The sequence below is a fragment of the Grampus griseus genome (assembly GCF_964374135.1).
Source record: "Grampus griseus genome assembly, chromosome: 13".
NCBI classification, from domain to species: domain Eukaryota; kingdom Metazoa; phylum Chordata; class Mammalia; order Artiodactyla; family Delphinidae; genus Grampus; species Grampus griseus.
In genome coordinates this window covers 54,580,530-54,601,489 of record NC_139007.1, presented here as the reverse complement: position 1 = coordinate 54,601,489, position 20,960 = coordinate 54,580,530, and the positions used below count along the sequence as shown (strand labels likewise).

The 20,960-nt window shown below is 36.7% G+C and overlaps 1 protein-coding gene across 1 annotated transcript in view; it reads left to right on the top strand.

The window, feature by feature from the left end:
- The window catches only part of THEMIS (thymocyte selection associated), a gene marked incomplete at its 3' end in the record, with an annotated part of 158,230 nt that overhangs the window by 136,727 nt on the left and 543 nt on the right, over positions 1-20,960 (top strand). Inside the window, exon 5 of the mRNA XM_082669146.1 lies at positions 5,394-5,547. Within this exon, the coding sequence (XP_082525272.1) occupies positions 5,394-5,547 (154 nt within the window). The remainder of the gene's footprint in view (positions 1-5,393; positions 5,548-20,960) is intronic.

The window sequence follows — 20,960 nt, the reverse complement described above, 5'->3', positions numbered from 1 at the left end:
TTTAATAGTCATTTTATATTAGCAGACAGGATGTTAATGACTCATTTCTAATGACAAGTTAAATGGAAATTACACAAAATGAACAGGATCTATTTTTCAAGTACTATAGAGTGGTCACAAAGGTCCGAGGCCTGCCAATTCAAATTTATCTGTGTTCCTCTCTATTCTTTGCACACATCTTATTTTTCTCATTTTTCTATGGACTTGATCTTCAGGTTGAAAGCTTGACATCACTGCAGCAGTGCCTGACAGAGGGTTTTATTGCTTCTATTATTATCAGGCCACAATCTCATGCCTCAGGAATATGTGTATACACTCTTTTCTTAAGTTCTCACTTTCCCTGGCATCACCATTATTTGATTTATAGTTTCCATAGATAGTGACCAGTCTAACTTGAATCAGACATATGTATGGGATGTTACATAACCATAGTGTTTGCAATGATTGCAGCAATGAGTTCATTTAAAAGCATGGGATTTGTGATGTGTTTTTTTAATGGATAAAAGAAGTTAAAAATGTGTGTGCCTTTCGACTATATAATAAGTTTTACTGTTAGGAGTGAGTGGCTATCACTCCTAACATGTGAACATGTGACTATGTATTGTTCATTGATAAGCTGGCCTCTTTTTCTTTAAAAGTCATAAAAATTAAGTCTGTATATTATTCATGCATTTCTTCATTCATTTAATATATAGCTATTTAATATTTACTATATTTAAATGCTGAAATAAGGACTAAGAATGGTGAATAGGAAAGACATAGTCTTTATTTTCAGTGGATTTCTATTTTAATCAGAAGATAGACACTAAACATTAAACCAGGTATTATTTAATTGCATTTGTGAAAATTGCTGAGGAGAAACTTGTAGGAGCCCCGGACTTAGTAAAATTAAGGAAGAAGAGTTAGTGAACAATGTTCTAGGCAAATGAAATAGCTGAGCCACAAGACAGGAGGGGAGAGGGGTGGGATTGTAGAGCTAAAGGACATTAGAATTGGAGTCCAGAGTGCTTGTCATGGCATACAAACCCCTGCCTCATCCCATTTCATACATCTCTCCCCACCCACCCCTGGAATCATAAACATACACAGTAGATGGTAAATTAAGCCACGTGATTGTTGGGATTACCTAGGGGTGGTAAAAAGAAAGCTGGGTCAGTAACAAAACCTTGAGATACTTTTACAGGCAATGTTTAGGTAAAGGAGGTTGAACCAGCAAAAAAGACTAAGAATGATTGGTCAGAAGCCAAGCATAGGGAGGTGACTAGACACAGCATACACTGCTGATGGGAAAAAGGTAAAGTCTGACAGATTACAGACCAGACTTAAGTTTTAGAACTAGGATGGATGCTATGTAGAGAAAAAAAGGAAAAGATTCTAGAACACTAGTGGATCTGAGGTCCTAATGAGATCCAAGTATAGTCTTGTTGAAAGCACTCTAGGAAGTGAGAGCATTCGCTGTAGTAGAGAGAGAGAGACACTCTACTTGAGGACAGGAGATTAGGTGAGAGAGGAGGACATTTAGTGATTTTGAAAGTGGAAAATGTTCAGGTTATGTCAGGTTTCAGACTTGACTCTGGGCGTGAAAGGCTAAGGTAGAGAAATGAAAAGTTCATTTGTAATAAGGAGATCCAGTCAAGGTGTTGAATGGAATGTTTGTGTAGATGTGAACATCATTCAGGATCATGGGGCTAGAAGAGAAAACAATAATCCAGTCTTTTTATGAAGGATGAATTGTGACTAGAGATTAGTAGGTAAATGATACCAACAATAAAGGAGATAGTGCATAGCTAGATGGCAAGAATGTCAAAGCAGCAGGGATTTTTTGAAAGGAGTTAAGGATGCAATGGACAGCACTAGGTGCCAGAGTATCATCAGCCTGAGGGTATCTAGGGTGTTGAGGAATAAGCAGCCATCTTCATTTGTGACAGAAGTGCTGTCCTCAGTGGAGAGTGGAATTTTAGTCAAGGTTGGAAGGTAGAGGAAATGTTCTGAAAGAAAGTTAAGTATGCGGTGAAATTTCCAAAGGCACAGTGGAAGAATCTGAGAGATAGGAGAGAAGAGAGGGAGAGAGAGACGGGGGCAGAGTGGGAGGTGGGATGGGGTGGGGAACTGGTGCTCAGTGGAGAGCAATTGGCAGTAAAAAATGGAGCATTATGGGAATTTTATTGTAGCAGAAAATCAATACCTGGAGATGGTTTGAAGACTCAGGGACCTGGAGGGAAGGGCTAAGGAAATAAGGATTAGAGAACGTGTCAGGGTTAGTAGCTTAAGAGATGACTGCCTCACTGGGGCCTGGGAACAGGAGCTTGGCTGTAATAACTAAAGCAAAGAAGAGCCTGGAAAGCCTGACAGAGACCAAAATGTGGGGACTACCTCTAGCAAAGTGGGATTTTTAATTGTTGAAATGCTAATAGGCTAATATTAGCATTAAATGCTAATATTATAAAATGTCCAACCTCATGGAAGCAGCCTAAGTGTCCATTGACAGATGAATGGATAAAGAAGATGTGGCACATATATGCAATGGAATATTACTCAGCCATAAAAAGAAACACAATTGAGTTATTTGTAGTGAGGTGGATGGACCTAGAGTCTGTCATAAAGAATGAAGTAAGTCAGAAAGAGAAAAACAAATACTGTATGCTAACACATATATATGGAATCTAAAACCAAAAATGGTTCTGAAGACCCTAGGTGCAGGACAGGAATAAAGACACAGGCATAGAGAATGGAGATGAGGACACGGGGAGGGGGAAGGGTAAGCTGGGACAAAGTGAGAGAGTGGCATGGACATATATACACTACCAAATGTAAAATAGCTAGTGGGAAGCAGCCACATAGCACAGGGAGATCAGCTCGGTGCTTTGTGACCACCTAGAGGAGTGGGATAGGGAGAGTGGGAGGCAGACACAAGAGGGAGGAGATATGGGGATATATGTATATGTATAGCTGATTCACTTTGTTATACAGCAGAAACTAACACACCATTGTAAAGCAATTATACTCCAATAAACATGTTAAAAAGAAAAAAAAAAAGGAGAGAAAAAATAAATAAATAAAATGTCCAACCTGCCAGAGGTTTGCACCAAGAAGCACCAGGCCTTTACAATACTTGATCCATTCTGACCAAGAGTTCATTTTCTCTCCTCAACCTTTCATGTTAAGCTTTCAGGTTTAACAATTTTATTTAAATTCTGCGTTTCTTCTCTGAAGTCTGGGATATACTATAAATTACATAATTTGCATGAACTTTTTCTAACATTTCAATTCCTCACTTAATATCATTCAGTTCCTCACTTAATATCATCAATTGAATTTGGTATGAAAAAGCAGGAAGCTACATTCCTTCTTTAATCTAGTTTATTGCTCAGTATTGAGAAACTATGATTTAATACTCATCTAATAACTTGAAATAATAATACTTTTTCCAAAGTATCTAATTCAAAATCAGGAAAAGTATTTTTTTTCAAAGCTATGTGGTAGTACATGCTTGACAATAAATTTAAAAATTCATATCAAGTGATGGACTTAGCTTTCTGTGGGCTGTGGATGAGTCAAATGTAAACAAGTGTAGTGGGTTAGTTCTAGTTAATATCAACATTCAAACTGATCTTTTGAGTTGTCCCTGGTAGTACCATCAGGATTCCATCTTTTGTCATTTAAGAAGGAATTTGAGAATTATCTACAAATGACTTACCACACTCTTAATTCTCTGCTTAAACAGTTTAAGAAATTGTAGTTGAACAATTTAGAGACTAAGTTATATTTATGTTTATATTCTCACAATACAACTAGTATCTGGGATACTATATATAAATGATTGTTGGATGTGCCAGTTATCTATCACCACGCAATGCTGCATACTCACCAGAAAAACTTAGAGGCACCCAGTAAAAAACACATTTTTCATGAGGCTCTGGGGTTCAGCTGACCTGAATTAGTTTTAGCTGATCTGGGTTGGGTTTGCCCAAATACCTGAGTCTCTTCTGGCTGTTGGTTGTCTTAGCTTGGATGACTAGGGTAACATGATTCTGTTTTCTGTCCTGCTCAACCTCCAGAAGACTAGTCTAGGCATGTTCTCATGGCACAGGGGAAGGGCAAGAATGAGCAAAACCAATTATGCAAGCATCTTTCAACTCTCTGTGTCACATGTGTCAATATTCCGTTGGTCCAGAAAAAGTCACATGAACAAGTCAAAAGTCACAGTAGGAGGGTACTGCAAGATTACACAGAAAGGACATGTATACAGAGAGAAGTGAAGAATTGGGGCCATGGATGCAACTGGTCCACCACATTGAATGAATAAATGAACAAATGGATCACAGAGTGATGGGAAGAGCACTGGACTAAGGGATGGGAGACATATCCCTGAGGCGTGGTACTGTTCATTCTGTTAATTTGGGTAAATTGTTTAATCATTCTGGACCCTAATTTCCTTATTGGCTCTTTCCAAGCTTTAAAAGCCTTTGATTCAAGCTTTTAATGAATATTTAATGAATTTAATGCTGTACACAGTCTATAAGAGAAACTTAAAGAAAGTTGTTCATTATGCTATCCTTCAGTGAACCAAAATGGCTAGTGTGGATGGCCAAAATTCACTGGCTACTTTTGACTCTATGAATCTGAATATTTTGTAATCAGATTCAAACTGAAAAACTTCTATTCTGAATTTCGCTATGAAGCAATGTGCTGAAAGTTCAATTTCCTTTTTACGTCTTTAGTGTTTGCTCCTATATGATGATTCTTTTGAAGAATACAATATGTCAGTACTACATCAAACACTATGATATTTCTTATATGTGAGATGTGTTTTAGAGTCCATTGATGTTTTGCCTTAATAATTCATTGTTAGGATGAATTATCATTCTAAAATTGACTAGAGGAGCTTTATCAAATTTGGATAACGCTGGTAAAATTGTGGGTTATTTTAAAGTAAATATTATGATTAGTTTTATAATATAAAAGGTACAGATAATACAAAATGAATCCTGTTCATTATATAATAAATAATTATGTAATATGTAATGAAATGGTGGATTACTAAACTATAAGAATAAAAACTGAGTGAAAAAGTTGTAAATAAAAATATTTTATAAGCTCCACAAGAAGAAAGTAATATACACAAATGGTCTCTGAAGATGATATTCTGTGTCTGAGATAACTTCTTACTTTAGTCACTTAGATTGCCTAAAAAATTCAACACCTAGATTACCAAAATAGGTTGATGAAGATATAATCTGTAACTCACTCTGACATATAGAATGTTCTGTTTCAGATATACAGAAATAACTTGCCACATGATAAATGTTTATCCTTGTCCTACCTCTGGGAAACATTTAGTTTGGACTGATAATTTACTTGTGAAATCAATCACCCGGCCTATGTCATTTCAGAGTCTCCATGTAGACAGAGCCAAGAAACTGCACTCAAGTCAAGCTGGCCTGGATTCCAAAGTACCAGTTGGTTGTCAAAATGATTTGGCTGATCTGGAGAAAGAGAAGAGAAAGACTGGGAAAACTGCAGTAGCAGGCACCAGTGCAACCACAGGTCCGTTAAGCCACATGATATTGGTTTTAACTGCCTTTATGACAGATGCACAATGTACAGCTTCTTACTGCCATTTTATTTGGACTATATGACTTAGTCAAAGTGATGGACCTGACCTGCGAATCTCACTGAAATTTAGTTTTAAGTGAAGCATAGTATTAAGCACTCATATTGATGATAGGTCTGTTCATCGTTTGCTGTTATTAGATTTTTCTTCTCATTTATGGTTTTCATGGCCAAGGAAGTGTTCTATTTTAATATTGCTTTTATTATCATGACAATAATACGTGTAAATGTTTGCTGAAATTAACAAGAAGGTTTAATGGCTTGAGAAGAGGTCAAAATAATTGAGATGCTTTTAATTTTAAAAGTGTCAGATGAGTGACCTAATGCAGACTTGAATTATAATAGTTTAGTTTATAGAGATGGCGATCTGATATTTTTCATCTCTACTAAAAGCAAAACAAGAGAAAATGGACTTGTGGAGAAGTTGATATCATTCAATTAAGCTACCCAGACTAACTTCCATATTGTGGAAATCTTGGATGAGTTAGCACGGGAAATGAGAATTTTCTTTCTTGGCAATATTTTAAACACACCAAAGAAGCTCAATATCATTATACTTTATCTTTAAAACTTCACATTTCATTTGTAGATAAGTTGAAACTGTAATTATTCTTAAGCATATGATTTTTTCTTTTCCCCTCCTTATTTGATTTTGTAGCCAGCACTCTTTTTTCCTCCCAGGGCATGTAAAAGTTAAAATACTACATATAAAGTCTCTGAAGTGTTTCTGCTGAAACTGTACACTTTGGGTTCTTTCATGTAGTTAACTTACTGGCTTCTGACACTCCTATAAAAATATCCCATAGAGCTTTTCTTATTACCTTTTCATTGACTCTTTCTGAATGATAAAAATGAAATTCTGTAAAGGGCTTTGAAAACCATGCACATTGCAATTCCTCCAAATTTCAAATACTAACCAAGTGTGACTATACAAGAAACAGCTACTGCAGTGAAAATTACTGCACTGTGTTGAGTCTCAGGCTATTATTAATTCATTGGAAACTATTTTTTCCTTAAGATTATGGATCCTAAAAGGTACCAGATAATACAATTGCTGAGATCAAAGTTTTTGTTTCAATCATAGAAAAACTTATTATCTGATCTTCCCCTGTGTGTGCATCTTCCTGGGATGCTATGCGACAGCCCCAAGTTTGTGCTCTGAATGAATAGTGCAGAGTATGTTACAGACCAGGGCAGAAACTGCTTTGAACCTATTGCCTATTAGTGATGGTTTAAGAAAAAAAGAGCACCTGAAATTAAAGTGATGGTTCTACTAACCATCACTTAGTAGTGATGGTTAGTAGTAAGACTTACTAACTTTACTCAAGAGAGTAAAGTGAAATCTCCTTTCTTACATTAATTTCAACATGGATTTATTTAAAAATTACCTAGTATGTGGATCTGGGCAATATTTTCACTTGCTTTCCCATTTGAAATTACAATAAATTATAGAGTCTATCTTCATTATGAGTTATAATTGAATGACAATTCCATACATAAAAATACAAAAGTAAAGCAGAAATATAGTTCTTCAAAATTCATTTTTTTCTTGTGGAATATTATATATTTTCTTCATTAAAAAAACGCTCTTTTGATCTGTACTTCACATTTACTGTCCTTGGAATGGATAGCTCATCTGTGCATATTCATCAACCACCTTGGAGGTCAGGATAAGCAAATCATACTCTTTCTGAGCTTTCTCCTCTTTTTAAATTTGAGACATAAGTCAGTCATTTCCTAAATTCTCTTTGGATGAAAATGGCAGTTTTAGAGGCTCTGTGGCGTATCACAGAGAAAACAAAGCAGAACAAAACAAAAAAACCGTATTAAGACAGGGGAGCTGCATCTCCAGTTTTGCTCCTTCTAGACACCCAGACCTTATTCTTTCAGTTAGATGAAGTGGAACCATTTCAGATATGTATCTAATAATTATACTAAAGGGAAGTCTTCATTTTGAAATTCACCGTAGACAACTAGAAGATTCGCTGTAAATGGCTGAACACATGTTATCTAATGAGAGTTTGCTCTGTTGAAGCCAGGAGCACAGGAAACTCTACCTCAGGATTGGTGCTGTCAGTCCCAGCTCCTCTTCAGTTAAGAAGCTGGTGAAAATGCTTCACCAGATCTCATGGGTGACCTTCCTCTCTGGGTCCCTGATTCACTCTGGTTGCTCAACAGGCCCATGTCTTATTTGGGGAACATTGTTATTAAGTCTGCACGTTGTTTTGTCCATAAATTACTAAAAGAACAGTTCTTTAAAAGTAGGATGATTGAGTGGTTAACTTTTGGAGTCTGAACTTAAGACTGCTGGGTTTAAACCTTGGCTCCCCTACTCGCCAGCTGTGTACCATGTCTCTATCTCTTTATTTGTAAACTTGGGTTAGTAATAGCGCTACACCATAGGCTATTTTGACAACTACATTAGATAAAATAGGTTAAAGTTAGTATAGTACATAATAAACTCCAGTTGAATCATAGCTATGCTAATTAACTTCTGCATATTTATGAGTTGATGGCCAAGGAAAAATGTGCTTCCTGACAGTATATTTTGCAAAGTGCTGGCTGTGACCACCTGATGTGGCTCTTGCAGTCTCTGAGTTTCTGTCTGTACTTTTTTCTTTTGAGAACTGTATCCTCTTGGGAATTTCATGGCCTCTGTGAATTCTATGGATATGGGAAGTGATTAGAACTCTTTTGGAGATGAGTCACTGAGTCCTCTGAGTCTAAGAAACAATACTATTGTGCAGAGACATGGAAGCCCTGAGCCTCCCTAATGGACCCCTTCCCCTCCTTAACTCAGCTGCGGTAGCTCAGGAAGAGCACAGAGCTTCCCTGTTTAATCAGTGACAGTGCTGTTGTTGGTAGATGACGTGTTAAGTGCAAATGTTTGTTTTAAGCTGTTTGTTTTATGTCCAGTTCCCAGGATGAACTTGCAAGTGGAAAGTTTATTGAGAAGTACTCTCAGGAACAACACATAAGGCAGAGGAACGAAAGCAGGTCTGAACAGAGGGAGAAGTGAAATCATAATAGAGTCACAGGAAAGACCTCAGCTGATCACACAGGGAGCTCTGGAGCTGGCGTGGCTCTTCAGAGTTGTCTTGTATTAAGGCGAGGGGACCAGGTTTTTATAGCCCCTGCTTCAGTCGATCATTGGAAGCAGCTGCCTTTGAGAAGGGGGCATGACTGTGGGCAAGGTGACTTCCTTTAGCCCAGGGCAAAGTCATTTGGTATCAGAGGATTATCATTTAGTTGTGAGAAGGATCTGGTTATTATGTAGGTCACACATTAATTGCAGAGATTGCTTCTGGTGATCTGACTGGCTAAATAGAAGGCCATTTTCTTTTTTCCTCTTTATGTGTCTATCTAGAAACTGCGATCTTTGCCAGAAAGGATAATCTTTTAAAATATACCTATTTGGTTTTACTCTACATAAATGTTCTCTACTTAGTAAATTTTATACTCTCCTGATCAACATTCTCTAATGGAATTTCCTTGCTTTTGAAGCTTCCACTATATTCTAATTATTCTTACATCTTTAGACTCATCCTCCATTAATTAGACCTGTCAAGTAGTGAGAAGACCCCTGGGCCAGAAAACAAAAGCAGGTACCATAAGGTCTAGTCCCAGCTCTGTACATCCTAGTTGTGCAGTCTTTCACAGGCCATTTTATTTTTCTGAGTTATATTTCCCTCATCAAAATAAGAGGTACTCCAGGAAATTTTTGTGCCAATTTTTGTGTCAATTCTGAAAGCATGTGATTACATGGCCTATTCTGATATCATAGAGTCATGGCGCTGTTGTTCACCTGTAAATAAGACCCACATAGAAATGATTCACGACATTTAGGGACATTCTTATTATGGTAAATTAAACAGGTAACAGGAAACAAGCTCCATGGAAAAGCTCTTCACCGAGGTCAAGATGGAAGCTAGAAAGAAAGAATGCATTTATAGGAAGGTAAAGAAGTCTTCATACTGAGCTTTAATTCAATCTTATTTTTATTTTTTAACATCTTTATTGGAGTATAATTGCTTTACAATGGTGTGTTAGTTTCTGCTTTATAACAAAGTGAATCAGCTATACATATACATATATCCCATATCTCCACCCTCTTGCATCTCCCTCCTACCCTCCCTATCCCATCCCTCTAGGTGGTCACAAAGCACCGAGTTGATCTCCCTGTGCTATGCAGCTGCTTCCCACTAGCTATTTTACATTTGGTAGTATATATAAGTCCATACCAATCTCTCACTTCATCCCAGCTTCCCCTTTCCCCTCCCTGTGTCCTCAAGTCCATTCTGTACATCTGCATCTTTATTCCTGTCCTGCCCCTAGGTTCTTCAGAAACATTTTTTTTCTTTTCGATTCCATATATATGTGTTAGCATACGGTATTTGTTTTTCTCTTTCTGACTTACTTCATTCCGTATGACAGACTCTAGGTCCTTCCACCTCACTACATATAACTCAATTTCATTTCTTTTTATGGCTGAGTAATATTCCATTGTATATATGTGTCACATCTTCTTTATCCATTCATCTGTCGATGGACACTTAGGTTGCTTCCATGTCCTGGCTATTGTAAATAGAGCTGCAATGAACATTGTGGTACATGACTCCTTTTGAATTATGTTTTCTCAGAGTATATGCCCAGTAGTGGGATTGCTGGGTCATATGGTAGTTCTATCTTTAGTTTATTGAGGAACCTCCGTAATGTTCTCCATAGTGGCTGTATCAATTTACATTCCCACCAACAGTGCAAGAGGGTTCCCTTTTCTCCACACCCTCTTCAGTGTTTATTGTTTGTAGATTTTTTGATGATGGCCATTCCGACTGGTGTGAGGTGACACCTCATTGTAGTTTTGACTTGCATTTCTCTGATGATTAGTGATGTTGAGCATTCTTTCATGTGTTTGTTGGCAATCTCTATACCTTCTTTGGAGAAATGTCTATTTAGGTCTTCTGCCCATTTTTGGATTGGGTTGTTTATTTTTCTGATATTGAGCTGCATGAGCTGCGTGTATATTTTGGAGATTAATCCTTTGTCAGTTGCTTCATCTGCAAATATTTTCTCCTGTTTTGAGGGTTGTATTTTCGTCTCATTTATATTTTCCTTTGCTGTGCAAAAGCTTTTAAGTTTCATTAGGTCCCATTTGTTTATTTCTGTTTTTATTTCCCTTTCTCTAGGAGGTGGGTCACAAAGGATCTTGCTGTGATTTATGTCAAAGAGTGTTCTGCCTATGTTTTCCTCTAAGAGTTTTATAATGTCTAGTCTTACATTTAGGTCTTTAATCCATTTTGAGTTTATTTTTGTGTATGGTGTTAGGGAGTGTTCTAATTTCATACTTTTACATGTAGCTGTCCAGTTTTCCCAGCACCACTTATGGAAGAGGCTGTCTTTTCTCCATTGTATATTCTTGCTTCCTTTATCAAACATAAGGTAACCATATGTGCGTGGTTTTATCTCTGGGCTTTCTATCCTTTCTATCCTATCCTATATATCCTTTCATTGATATATATTTCTGTTTTTGTGCCAGTACCATATTATCTTGATTACCATAGCTTTGTAGTATAGTCTGAAGTCTGGGAGCCTGATTCCTCCAGCTCCATTTTTCTTTCTCAAGATTGCTTTGGCTATTCGTGGTCTTTTGTGTTTCCATACAAATTGTGAAAACTTTTGTTCTAGATCTGTGAAAAATGCCATTGGTAGTTTGTTAGGGATTGCATTGAATCTGTAGATTGCTTTGGGTAGTATAATCATTTTCACAGTGTTGATTCTTCCAATCCAAGAACATGGTATATCTCTCCATCTGTTTGTATGGTCTTTAATTTCTTTCATCAGTGTCTTACAGTTTTCTGCATACAGGTTTTTTGTCTCCTTAGGTAGACAAAAGGTATTTTATTCTTTTTGTTGCAATGGTAAATGAGAGTGTTTCCTTAATTTCTCTTTCAGATTTTTCATCATTAGTATATAGGAATGGAAGAAATTTCTGTGCATTAATTATGTATCCTGTTACTTTACCAAATTCATTGATTAGCTCTAGTAGTTTTCTGGTAGCATCTTTAGGATTCTCTATGTATAGTATCATGTCATCTGCAAACAGTGACAGCTTTACTTCTACTTTTCTGATTTGGATTCCTTTTATTTCTTTTTCTTCTCTAATTGCTGTGGCTAAAACTTCCAAAACTATGTTGAATAGGAGTGGTGAGAGTGGGCAACCTTGTCTTGTTCCTGATCTTAGAGGAAATGGTTTCAGTTTTTCACCATTGAGAACGATGCTGGCTGTGGGTTTGTCATCTATGACCTTTATTATGTTGAGGTAAGTTCCCTCTATGCCTACTTTCTGGAGGGTTTTTTATCATAAATGACTGTTGAATTTTGTTGAAAGCTTTTTCTGCCTCTATTGAGATGATCTTGTGGTTTTTATTCTTCAGTTAGTTAATATGGTGTATCACATTGATTGGTTTGCGTATAGTGAAGAATCCTTGCATCCTGGGATAAACCCCACTTGATCATGTTGTCTGATCCTTTTAATGTGCTGTTGGATTCTGTTTGCTAGTATTTTGTTGAGGATTTTTGCATCAATGTTCATTAGTGATATTGGCCTGTAGTTTTCTTTTCTTGTGACATCTTTGTCTGGTTTTGGTATCAGGGTGATGGTGGCCTTGTAGAATGAGTTTGGGAGTGTTCCTCCCTCTGCTATATTTTGGAAGAGTTTGAGAAGGATCAGTGTTAGTTCTTCTCTAAATGTTTGATAGAATTCTCCTGTGAAGCCATCTGGTCCTGGGCTTTGGTTTGTTGGAAGATTTTTAATCACAGTTTCAATTTCAGTGCTTGTGATTGGTCTGTTCATATTTTCTATTTCTTCCTGATTCAGTCTTGTCAGGTTGTGCATTTCTAAGAATTTGTCCATTTCTTCCAGGTTGTCCATTTTATTGGCATATCATTGCTTGTAGTAATCTCTCATGATCCTTTGTATTTCTGCAGTGTTAGCTGTTACTTTTCCTTTTTCATTTCTAATTCTATTGATCTGAGTCTTCTCCCTTTTTTTCTTGATAAGTCTGGCTAATGGTTTATCAATTTTGTTTATCTTCTCAAAGAACCAGCTTTTAGTTTTATTGATCTTTGCTATTGTTTCCATCATTTTTTTCATCTATTTCTCATCTGATATTTATGATTTCTTTCCTTCTGCTCACTTTGGGTTTTTTTTGTTGTTGTTGCCCTTCTTTCTCTGATTGTTTTAGGTGTAAGGTTAGGGTGTTTATTTGAGAAATATCTTGTTTCTTGAGGTACGATTGTATTGCTATAAACTTCCCTCTTAAAACTACTTTTGCTGCCTCCCATTGGTTTCGGGTCATTGTGTTTTCATTGTCATTTGTGTCTAGGTATTTTTTGATTTTCTCTTTTATTTCTTCAGTGATCTCTTTGTTATTTAGTAGTGTATTATTTAGCCTCCAAGTGTTTGTATTTTTTACAGATTTTTTCCTGTAATTGATATCTCGTCTCATAGTGTTGTGGTCAGAAAAGATACTTGATATGATTTCAATATTCTTAAATTTACCAAGGCTTGATTTGTGACCCAAGATATCATCTATCCTGGAGAATATTCCATGAGCACTTGAGAAGAGAGTGTATTCTGTTGTTTTTGGATAGAATGTCCTATAAATATCAATTAAGTCCATCTTGTTTAATGTATCATTTAAAGCTTGTGTTTCCTTATTTATTTTCATTTTGGATGATCTGTCCATTGGTGAAATTGGGTGTTAAAGTCCCCTACTATGATTCTGTTACTGTTGATTTCCCCTTTTATGGCTGTTAGCCTTTGCCTTATGTGTTGAGGTGCTCCTATGTTGGGTGCATAAATATTTACAATTGTTGTATCTTCTTCTTGGATTGATCCCTTGATCATTATGCAGTGTCCTTCTTTGTCCCTTGTAATAGTCTTTGTTTTAAAGTCTATTTTGTCTGATATGAGAATTGCTACTCCAGCTTTCTTTTGATTTCCATTTGCATGGAATATCTTTTTCCATCCCCTCACTTTCAGTTTGTATGTGTCCCTAGGTCTGAACTGGGTCTCTTGTAGACAGCATATATTCAGCTCTTGTTTTTGTATCCATTCAGCCAGTCTATGTATTTTGGTTGGAGCATTTAATCCATTTACATTTAAGGTAATTATTGATATGTATGTTCCTATTACCATTTTCTTATTTGTTTTGGGTTTGTTATTGTAGGTCGTTTCCTTCTGTTGTGTTTCCTGCCTAGAGAAGTTCCTTTAGCATTTGTTGTAAAGCTGGTTTGGTGGTGCTTAATTCTTTTAACTTTTGCTTTCCTGTAAAGGTTTTAATTTCTCTGTTGAATCTGCATGAGATCCTTCCTGGGTAGAGTTATATTGGTTGTAGGTTTTTCCCTTTCATCACTTTAAATATGTTCTGCCCCTCTCTTCTGACTTGCAGAGTTTCTGCTGAAAGATCAGCTGTTAACCTTATGGGGATTCCCTGGTATGTTATTTGTTGTTTTTCCCATGCTGCTTTTAATATTTTTTCTTTGTATTTAATTTTTGATAGTTTGATTAATATGTGTCTTGGCATGTTTCCCCTTGGATTTATCCTGTATGGAACTCTCTGCCCTTTCTGGACTTTATTGACTATTTCCTTTCCTATATTAGGGCAGGAATATAGGAAATAATCTCTTCAAATATTTTCTCAGTCCCTTTCTTTTTCTCTTCTTTTTCTGAGACCCCTATAATTCGAATGTTGGTTCCTTTAATGTTGTCCCAGAGGTCTCTAAGACTGTTCTCAGTTTTTTTCATTCTTTTTTCTTTATTCTGCTCTGTAGTAGTTATTTCCACTATTTTTTCTTCCAGGTCACTTATCCGTTTTCTGCCTCAGTTATTCTGCTATTGATTCCTTCTAGAGAATTTTTAAGTTCATTTATTGTGTTGTTCATCATTGTTTGTTTGCTCTTTAGTTCTTGTAGGTCCTTGTTAAACATTTCTTGTATTTTCTCCATTCTATTTCCAAGATTTTGCATCATCTTTACTATCATTACTATGAATTCTTTTTCAGGTAGACTGCCTATTTCATCTTCATTTGTTTGGTCTGGTGGATTTTTCCCTTGTTCCTTCATCTGCTGTGTGTTTCTCTGTCTTCTCATTTTGTTTAACTTACTGTGTTTGGGGTCTCCTTTTTGCAGGTGCAGGTTTGTAGTTCCCGTTGTTTTTGGTGTCTGCCCCCAGTGGCTAAGGTTGTTTCAGTGGGTTGTGTAGGCTTCCTGATGGAGGGGACTAGTGCCTGTGTTCTGATTGATGAGGCTGGATCTTGTCTTTCTGGTGGGTAGGACCACATCTGGTGGTGTGTTTTGGGATGTCTGTGACCTTTTTATGATTTTAGGCAGCCTCTCTGCTAACGGGAGGGGTTGTGCTCCTGTCTTGCTAGTTTTTTGGCATAGTGTGTCCAGCAGTGTAGCTTGCTGGTTGTTGAATGGAGCTGGGGCTTAGTGCTGAGCTGGAGATCTGTGGGAGAGCTTTTGCTGTTTGGTATTACGTGGAGCTGGGAGGTCTCTGGTGGACCAGTGTCCTGAATTCAGCTCTCCCACCTCAGAGGCATAGGCCTGACACCTGGCCAGAGCATCAAGACCCTGTCAGCCACACAGCTCAGAAGAAAAGTGAGAAAAAAAGAAAGAAAGAAAATAAATTTATTAAAATAAAAAAATTATTAAAAATAAAAACATTAAAATGTAATTTTAAAAAAAGGAAAGAAAGAAGAGAGCCACCAAACCAAAAAACAAATCCACCAATTATAACAAGCACTAAAAACTATACTGAAAAAAAAAAAAGGACAGACAGAACCCTAGGACAAATGGTAAAGGCAAAGCTATACAGACAAAATCACACAAAGAATCATACACATACACACTCACAAAAAGAGAAAAAGGAAAAAAAATATATCTTTTGGGAAGTCTGAGGTCTTCTGCCAGCTTTCAGTACATGTTCTGTAGGAGTTGTTCCACATGTAGATGTATTTCTGATGTGTTTGTGGGCAGGCAGGTGATTTCCACGTCTTACTCCTCCGCCATCTTGAAGGTTTCTCCCAGGCTTCTTTTTAATGCTAGTTTAACTAGTGCCTTCTCTAGGGCAGTGTTTAATAGCTTCTTCTGCTAAATGCTTCTATTTTTGCTGGTGATTCTCAGCTGAATCAGATCCATTGCTTTCTGCTAGTGTTGGAGGATCTCCTGCAGAGTCAGAGGGTGGCTGTGGCTCACCACAGGGACAACGGCACTCTCAATCTTAATGTTTAAACCTCAGATTTTCCTTTATGATGGGAAACAAAGCATAAGGCACTTCTCTATTAAAACTATTTTGAGAATTAGACAATATTCTATTTTAAAGACCTTGACTGAATGACTGAACATGTGTTATCAAGAGTTTGGTATTTTAGGGCTTCCCTGGTGGCGCACTGGTTGAGAGTCCACCTGCCGACGCAGGGGATACGGGTTCGTGCCCCGGTCCGGGAGGATCCCACATGCCGCGGAGTGGCTGGGCCCGTAGGCCATGGCCGCTTGGCCTGCACGTCCGGAGCCTGTGCTCCGCAACGGGAGAGGCCACAACAGTGAGACGCCCACGTACCGCAAAAAAAAAAGAGTTTGGTACTTTAGAAATAATAAAATGTATCCTTGTTTCTCAATTTAAAAAAATGTGGACTTCAGTAATTCACTGTTATTCTAGATAATGTGTAATTCTAAGCACAATAATTACTTTTACTCCTAAGGACTAAATAAATCACTGTTTAAGATATTGGATAATTTCAAACTGGTAATCCTAAAATCTGGTATATCTTTTGTTCTTCTACTTAACATCAATGCAGATTTTTCATAATGTAAACAAAATAATGACACCAGTAGAATTTCCCTTACATTTCCAAGGAATACTGTTTTCAGTTTAGAAATACTGACAGCCTAAAGTAAAACGTTATAAGATTGCTCTTCATTTTATAGCAACCTATTTCCCTCCTTTTGGAAGGCTTAAATGTTTAAGAATATGCTGGAAGAAGAACCGCAGTCATTTCATTCTTTGAACAATTCTGAAATATCATTTCCTATTAGGCAGTTGTGTGAGTACTGACAGCCTTGCCCCTCATCTTCCCTAGAGGTTAATTTATTTCCTGCAGTGCTTGCTTTTCTTGGAAAATCTGACTCGTCAGCCTTCACCAATGGGCGATCTCATCAGCAGAATGTTAATTATAAAATCAAAACAATATACCACATTGAAAGGGAAAAACAACTCTCCAGGCAATGCAACCTTTTTCTTTTCTTTTCTTTCCACTTCGTTCTCTCCTCAGTCTGTGGCTGGACAGGAACATTATCCCCTAGGGAAACATTTGGCGAGACGGTGGGGTATAGAGGAAATGTGCAGGCTTTGCCACCAGACTGACCCAAGACCAAACTCTAATTCAAAGAATGTTGAATTTCTTTGGGATTTTGTTTCTTTATCTGTAAAATAAAGATAAAAATACCTGCCTCACATGAAATTTTATGAGACTGGCACAGTGTAGACACTAGAAAATTATTCGTATTATTATTATAGCCTTCATTTAGCACCTACTGCATATTGATTGCTGTGGCATAATATTAACCATGTCTCATATTAGTTTATAAAGGAATCTATTAGAAATTTGAAGAAATATATCTTTCAGCTTTAGGAGTTAGGCATATGAGACCAAGACACCTTATTGAGGTAGCCTAGTTGAAGTCTTGTCTTACCCTTCATTTCCTTTCTCTTTTCATAACTACTCATTTTTTTCATAATGCTCACTAGATACTTATGAAATTATTTTTTCACCAATAAGTTCTTTAAAAATTTCAAAAGCTATTTGCTAATAGTTTTAGGTCTATCTATTCAGACTTGAAACTGCATTTGAGTTTATTAAAAATTATTTTCTCTAAAATAAAAATTGTCAATTTCTGTTTGATTCAGTCTCAGAAATAAAGCTTTGGTGAGTTAAATCTTGAGACAAAGAAGATTGTCAGCAAAGATTGTGGCAGCAAAGTAGAGATAAAGTTGAGAGATAACCAAATGAAGAAACAAAATCAATTATTTTAAGCCCAGAATGATCATTATTTCAGTAGTATGATTATGATTAACAAGTTTGTTTAAGTAAATATCTTATTTCTCCCATGTGATTTTATGATTTGTGTGCAATACTAGAAAGAAAAGCAATTGAAGCATTAGATGATAAAACAGAAAAAGAGATGTCATGCTGTAAACCCATAACAACTGAGACCTGATACAGGGCTCCTACAGGAGACAGGAGCTCTGTGCATGGAGTGCAAATTACGATAGGTACAATTCTTTCACATGGCAAAATAATATTTTTCTTAAGACCAGTGACAGTATCTTAACTTGTGTAGAACAAGGGATTGGATCGATATGGTGACCTCTGTCTTTCACCTTTATGGAGTCATGTGCAAATCATTGATTGATCCTTTTTAATGGTAAACGCATTTTTTGAAACTGTGGAGTTTTCCTATAAATAATAAGTTCTTGAGCCTCTCCCCAATTTCCTAATTTTCCTTATTAATAACTTCAATGTTATCGTTTTAAATTTCCTTTCCCTTTTTTTTCCTAAACTTTTTTCTTATTGGCAAGTGACAGTCTTTTTTTTAATCCATTGTTTCAGTCAATTCTGGTTCTTACTTCATTCATGAGACCCATCTTTATTTTGACCAATGAATTAAGCAAAGCAAAAAGGAACTGATGACTTTCAAAATTTATCTCAGTGAGTCTCTAAGTTCTTGTGCATAAAAATTCACTTAATGAGTATGTTAAAAATACATATTCTTGGGATGTGCTCTCTAGAGTGGGGTTGGCAGTCTCTGGTGGTGGGTCAAATCTGTCCCATTGCCTGTTATTGTACTGCCCCCAAGCTAAAAATATTTGTTTTTTTTTTTTAAGTTGAAAAAAAAAAAAGAATATTTTCTGACACATGAAAATTATTTGAAATTCAAATTTCAATGTTTACATAAAGTTTGATTGGACCACAGCCATGCTTATTCATTTACACATTGCCTGTGGCTGCTTGTGTGCTGTATCAGCAGAACTGAGTAGTTTTGACAGAGACCATATGCAAAGCCTAAAATTTTTACTGTCTGGCCCTCTAGAGGACAAGTTTGCTAACCTCTGCTCTAGAGAATCTGATTCAGAAGTTCCGAGAAAGGAACTAGGAATTGCTTTCAACGTGTTTTTTGGGTGATTGTGATACAGGGATCTTTGATGACACTTTGAAAGGTAATGCAGTAGAAGAATTGTGAACAACCTGTCTCTTCTTCTCCCTTTCTCTTCATCACACCCACTCCATCAGCAAACCCTATTGGCTTTATCCTCAAACAGTATCTAGAATTTGTCTATTTTTTACCTTGTTCACTGCTATCAACCTAGTCCAAGCCATCCTCATTTTTCATCTGGATTCTTGTTATTGACTTCCTAACCAGTCAGTCTTCTTCTGCCCTTGCCTCAGTATTGTCCATTCTCAACATGACAGCCAGAGTGAATGTGTTAAAACCTTAGTCATGTCATGTAACTCTTTTCTTCAAAGTCCTCCAGTGGTCTCTCTACTTCTCTTTTCTCTCTATTCTAGCTACATTGGCTTCCCACTCTTCCTCAGAAACGCTAGGGGTGCTCCATCTTCAACACCAACACAGGCTATTTTCTCTAAGTGGTATAGTCTTCCCCCCAGAGATCTACATGGCTTTTATCTTTGTCTCATTTAGGTCTTTCCTCAGCCATTACCTTCTCGGCGATTCCTTCCATACACACCTTATTTAAAATTGTAATCTCTTTATCTGGGACTACCAATCTCCCTTATGCCAGCTAACATGCTACACACTTTGCTTCTTTATTTTGATTGTGAGCCACTTTCCCCACATGAGGGCACCATGAGGACAGGAATTTTTATCCATTTGCTCTATCTTTAGATTTAAAAGAGTTCCTGGCTTACTGTGGGTTCTCAATAAATATTTCTTGAATAGCGAAATGAACCCCAAACTCCCATTCTGTACTGGACAGATAATGTATGACACTTATCATACATGCAAAAACAGTTGCCAGGGGTATAAATATACGAGTCATCTTTGAAAAATGATGTAATATCTTGTAACCACCACAGATGAGAAGAAGAATAAAGCAGCTATTAACTTGTATCATTTGTTTTTTCAATCTCAACCAATAACTTAGTTACAAAAGATGCTAAGGGAAAGAAAGTAGAGGATGGGTACAAATATAAAAATGGGTACATGGATGAAAATTCAGTTGAAAATGTTTGGAAGAGATTTCAGGAAGTTTCACAAACAAGCTGCTTCCTAAAGCAGGTAGATGTGCTTACTGCAAGTTTTACTGTTCACCATCAGGTTGAGCAATTTGAGGACAGTGGCACTCAAAGTTCCCAAAAGGGAAAATGTAGGGTGTGACTAGCCTTGGTTCAAGTAACTGTTTAGGAAACACCAGCTTTATAAGAGAATGTAAAGCATTTTTAGATATAGCTGAACTGGATTCCTCAAAAATAAGATGAAACGGAGATTTTCTTTGACTTAATACTCTCATTCAAAAAATTACTCATCTAATTTTATAGTATTTTTAAAGCTTAATTTTGTGGATTAAACAGTAGTCTGTTCTTACAAAGATATAGATTTTGACTATGGAAGGATATTTTTACTATCAAAGAATACATTTTAGAGAGAAAAACAAAATGAAACAAAATAAAACTTCATTCTCTATCTGTTCTTCTTTGAAGTATTTGGCTTGATCTCCAGGGAACTGAGTGTACATGATTCCATGTCCCTCAGTTAATATGATCATCTAAGTAACTATGAATATTCAAAAGTAATCAGTCGATATTCAATTCAAAGTAAGAAACATCACCTCCAAGTTAAGTTTGTGACATTTCCAAAGGAGTGGTCGATGAATGCCAAAAGATTTGAGGGCTTTAGATCAATTTGAATTTTAAAACCTAAATAATTGTCAGAGAAATCAGTTCTTTCACATTTTGAGATTTCTTGAAAGTTAATACAATAAAGAACAAAGTTTCTATGCAATGTGAAGTCAGCTTTGCTGACCACTAAAGCACAGGCGTTATTTAGGATCCCTACCCTGGGTGGAAGATTGGGCTAGATCAGGCAGGGAGAGGCAACTTATAAGGTCCCTTCCAAAACTAAGATTGTTTAAATCCTATTATTTTATATTGAGATAATCTAATTATTCTACTCCCTCACCTCCCATTTTTCTGCTTAACCCTGTACTATCTTAAATCAGCTTATTGACAAGGGAGAGTGAGACTAATAACTGTCAAGATGACAGA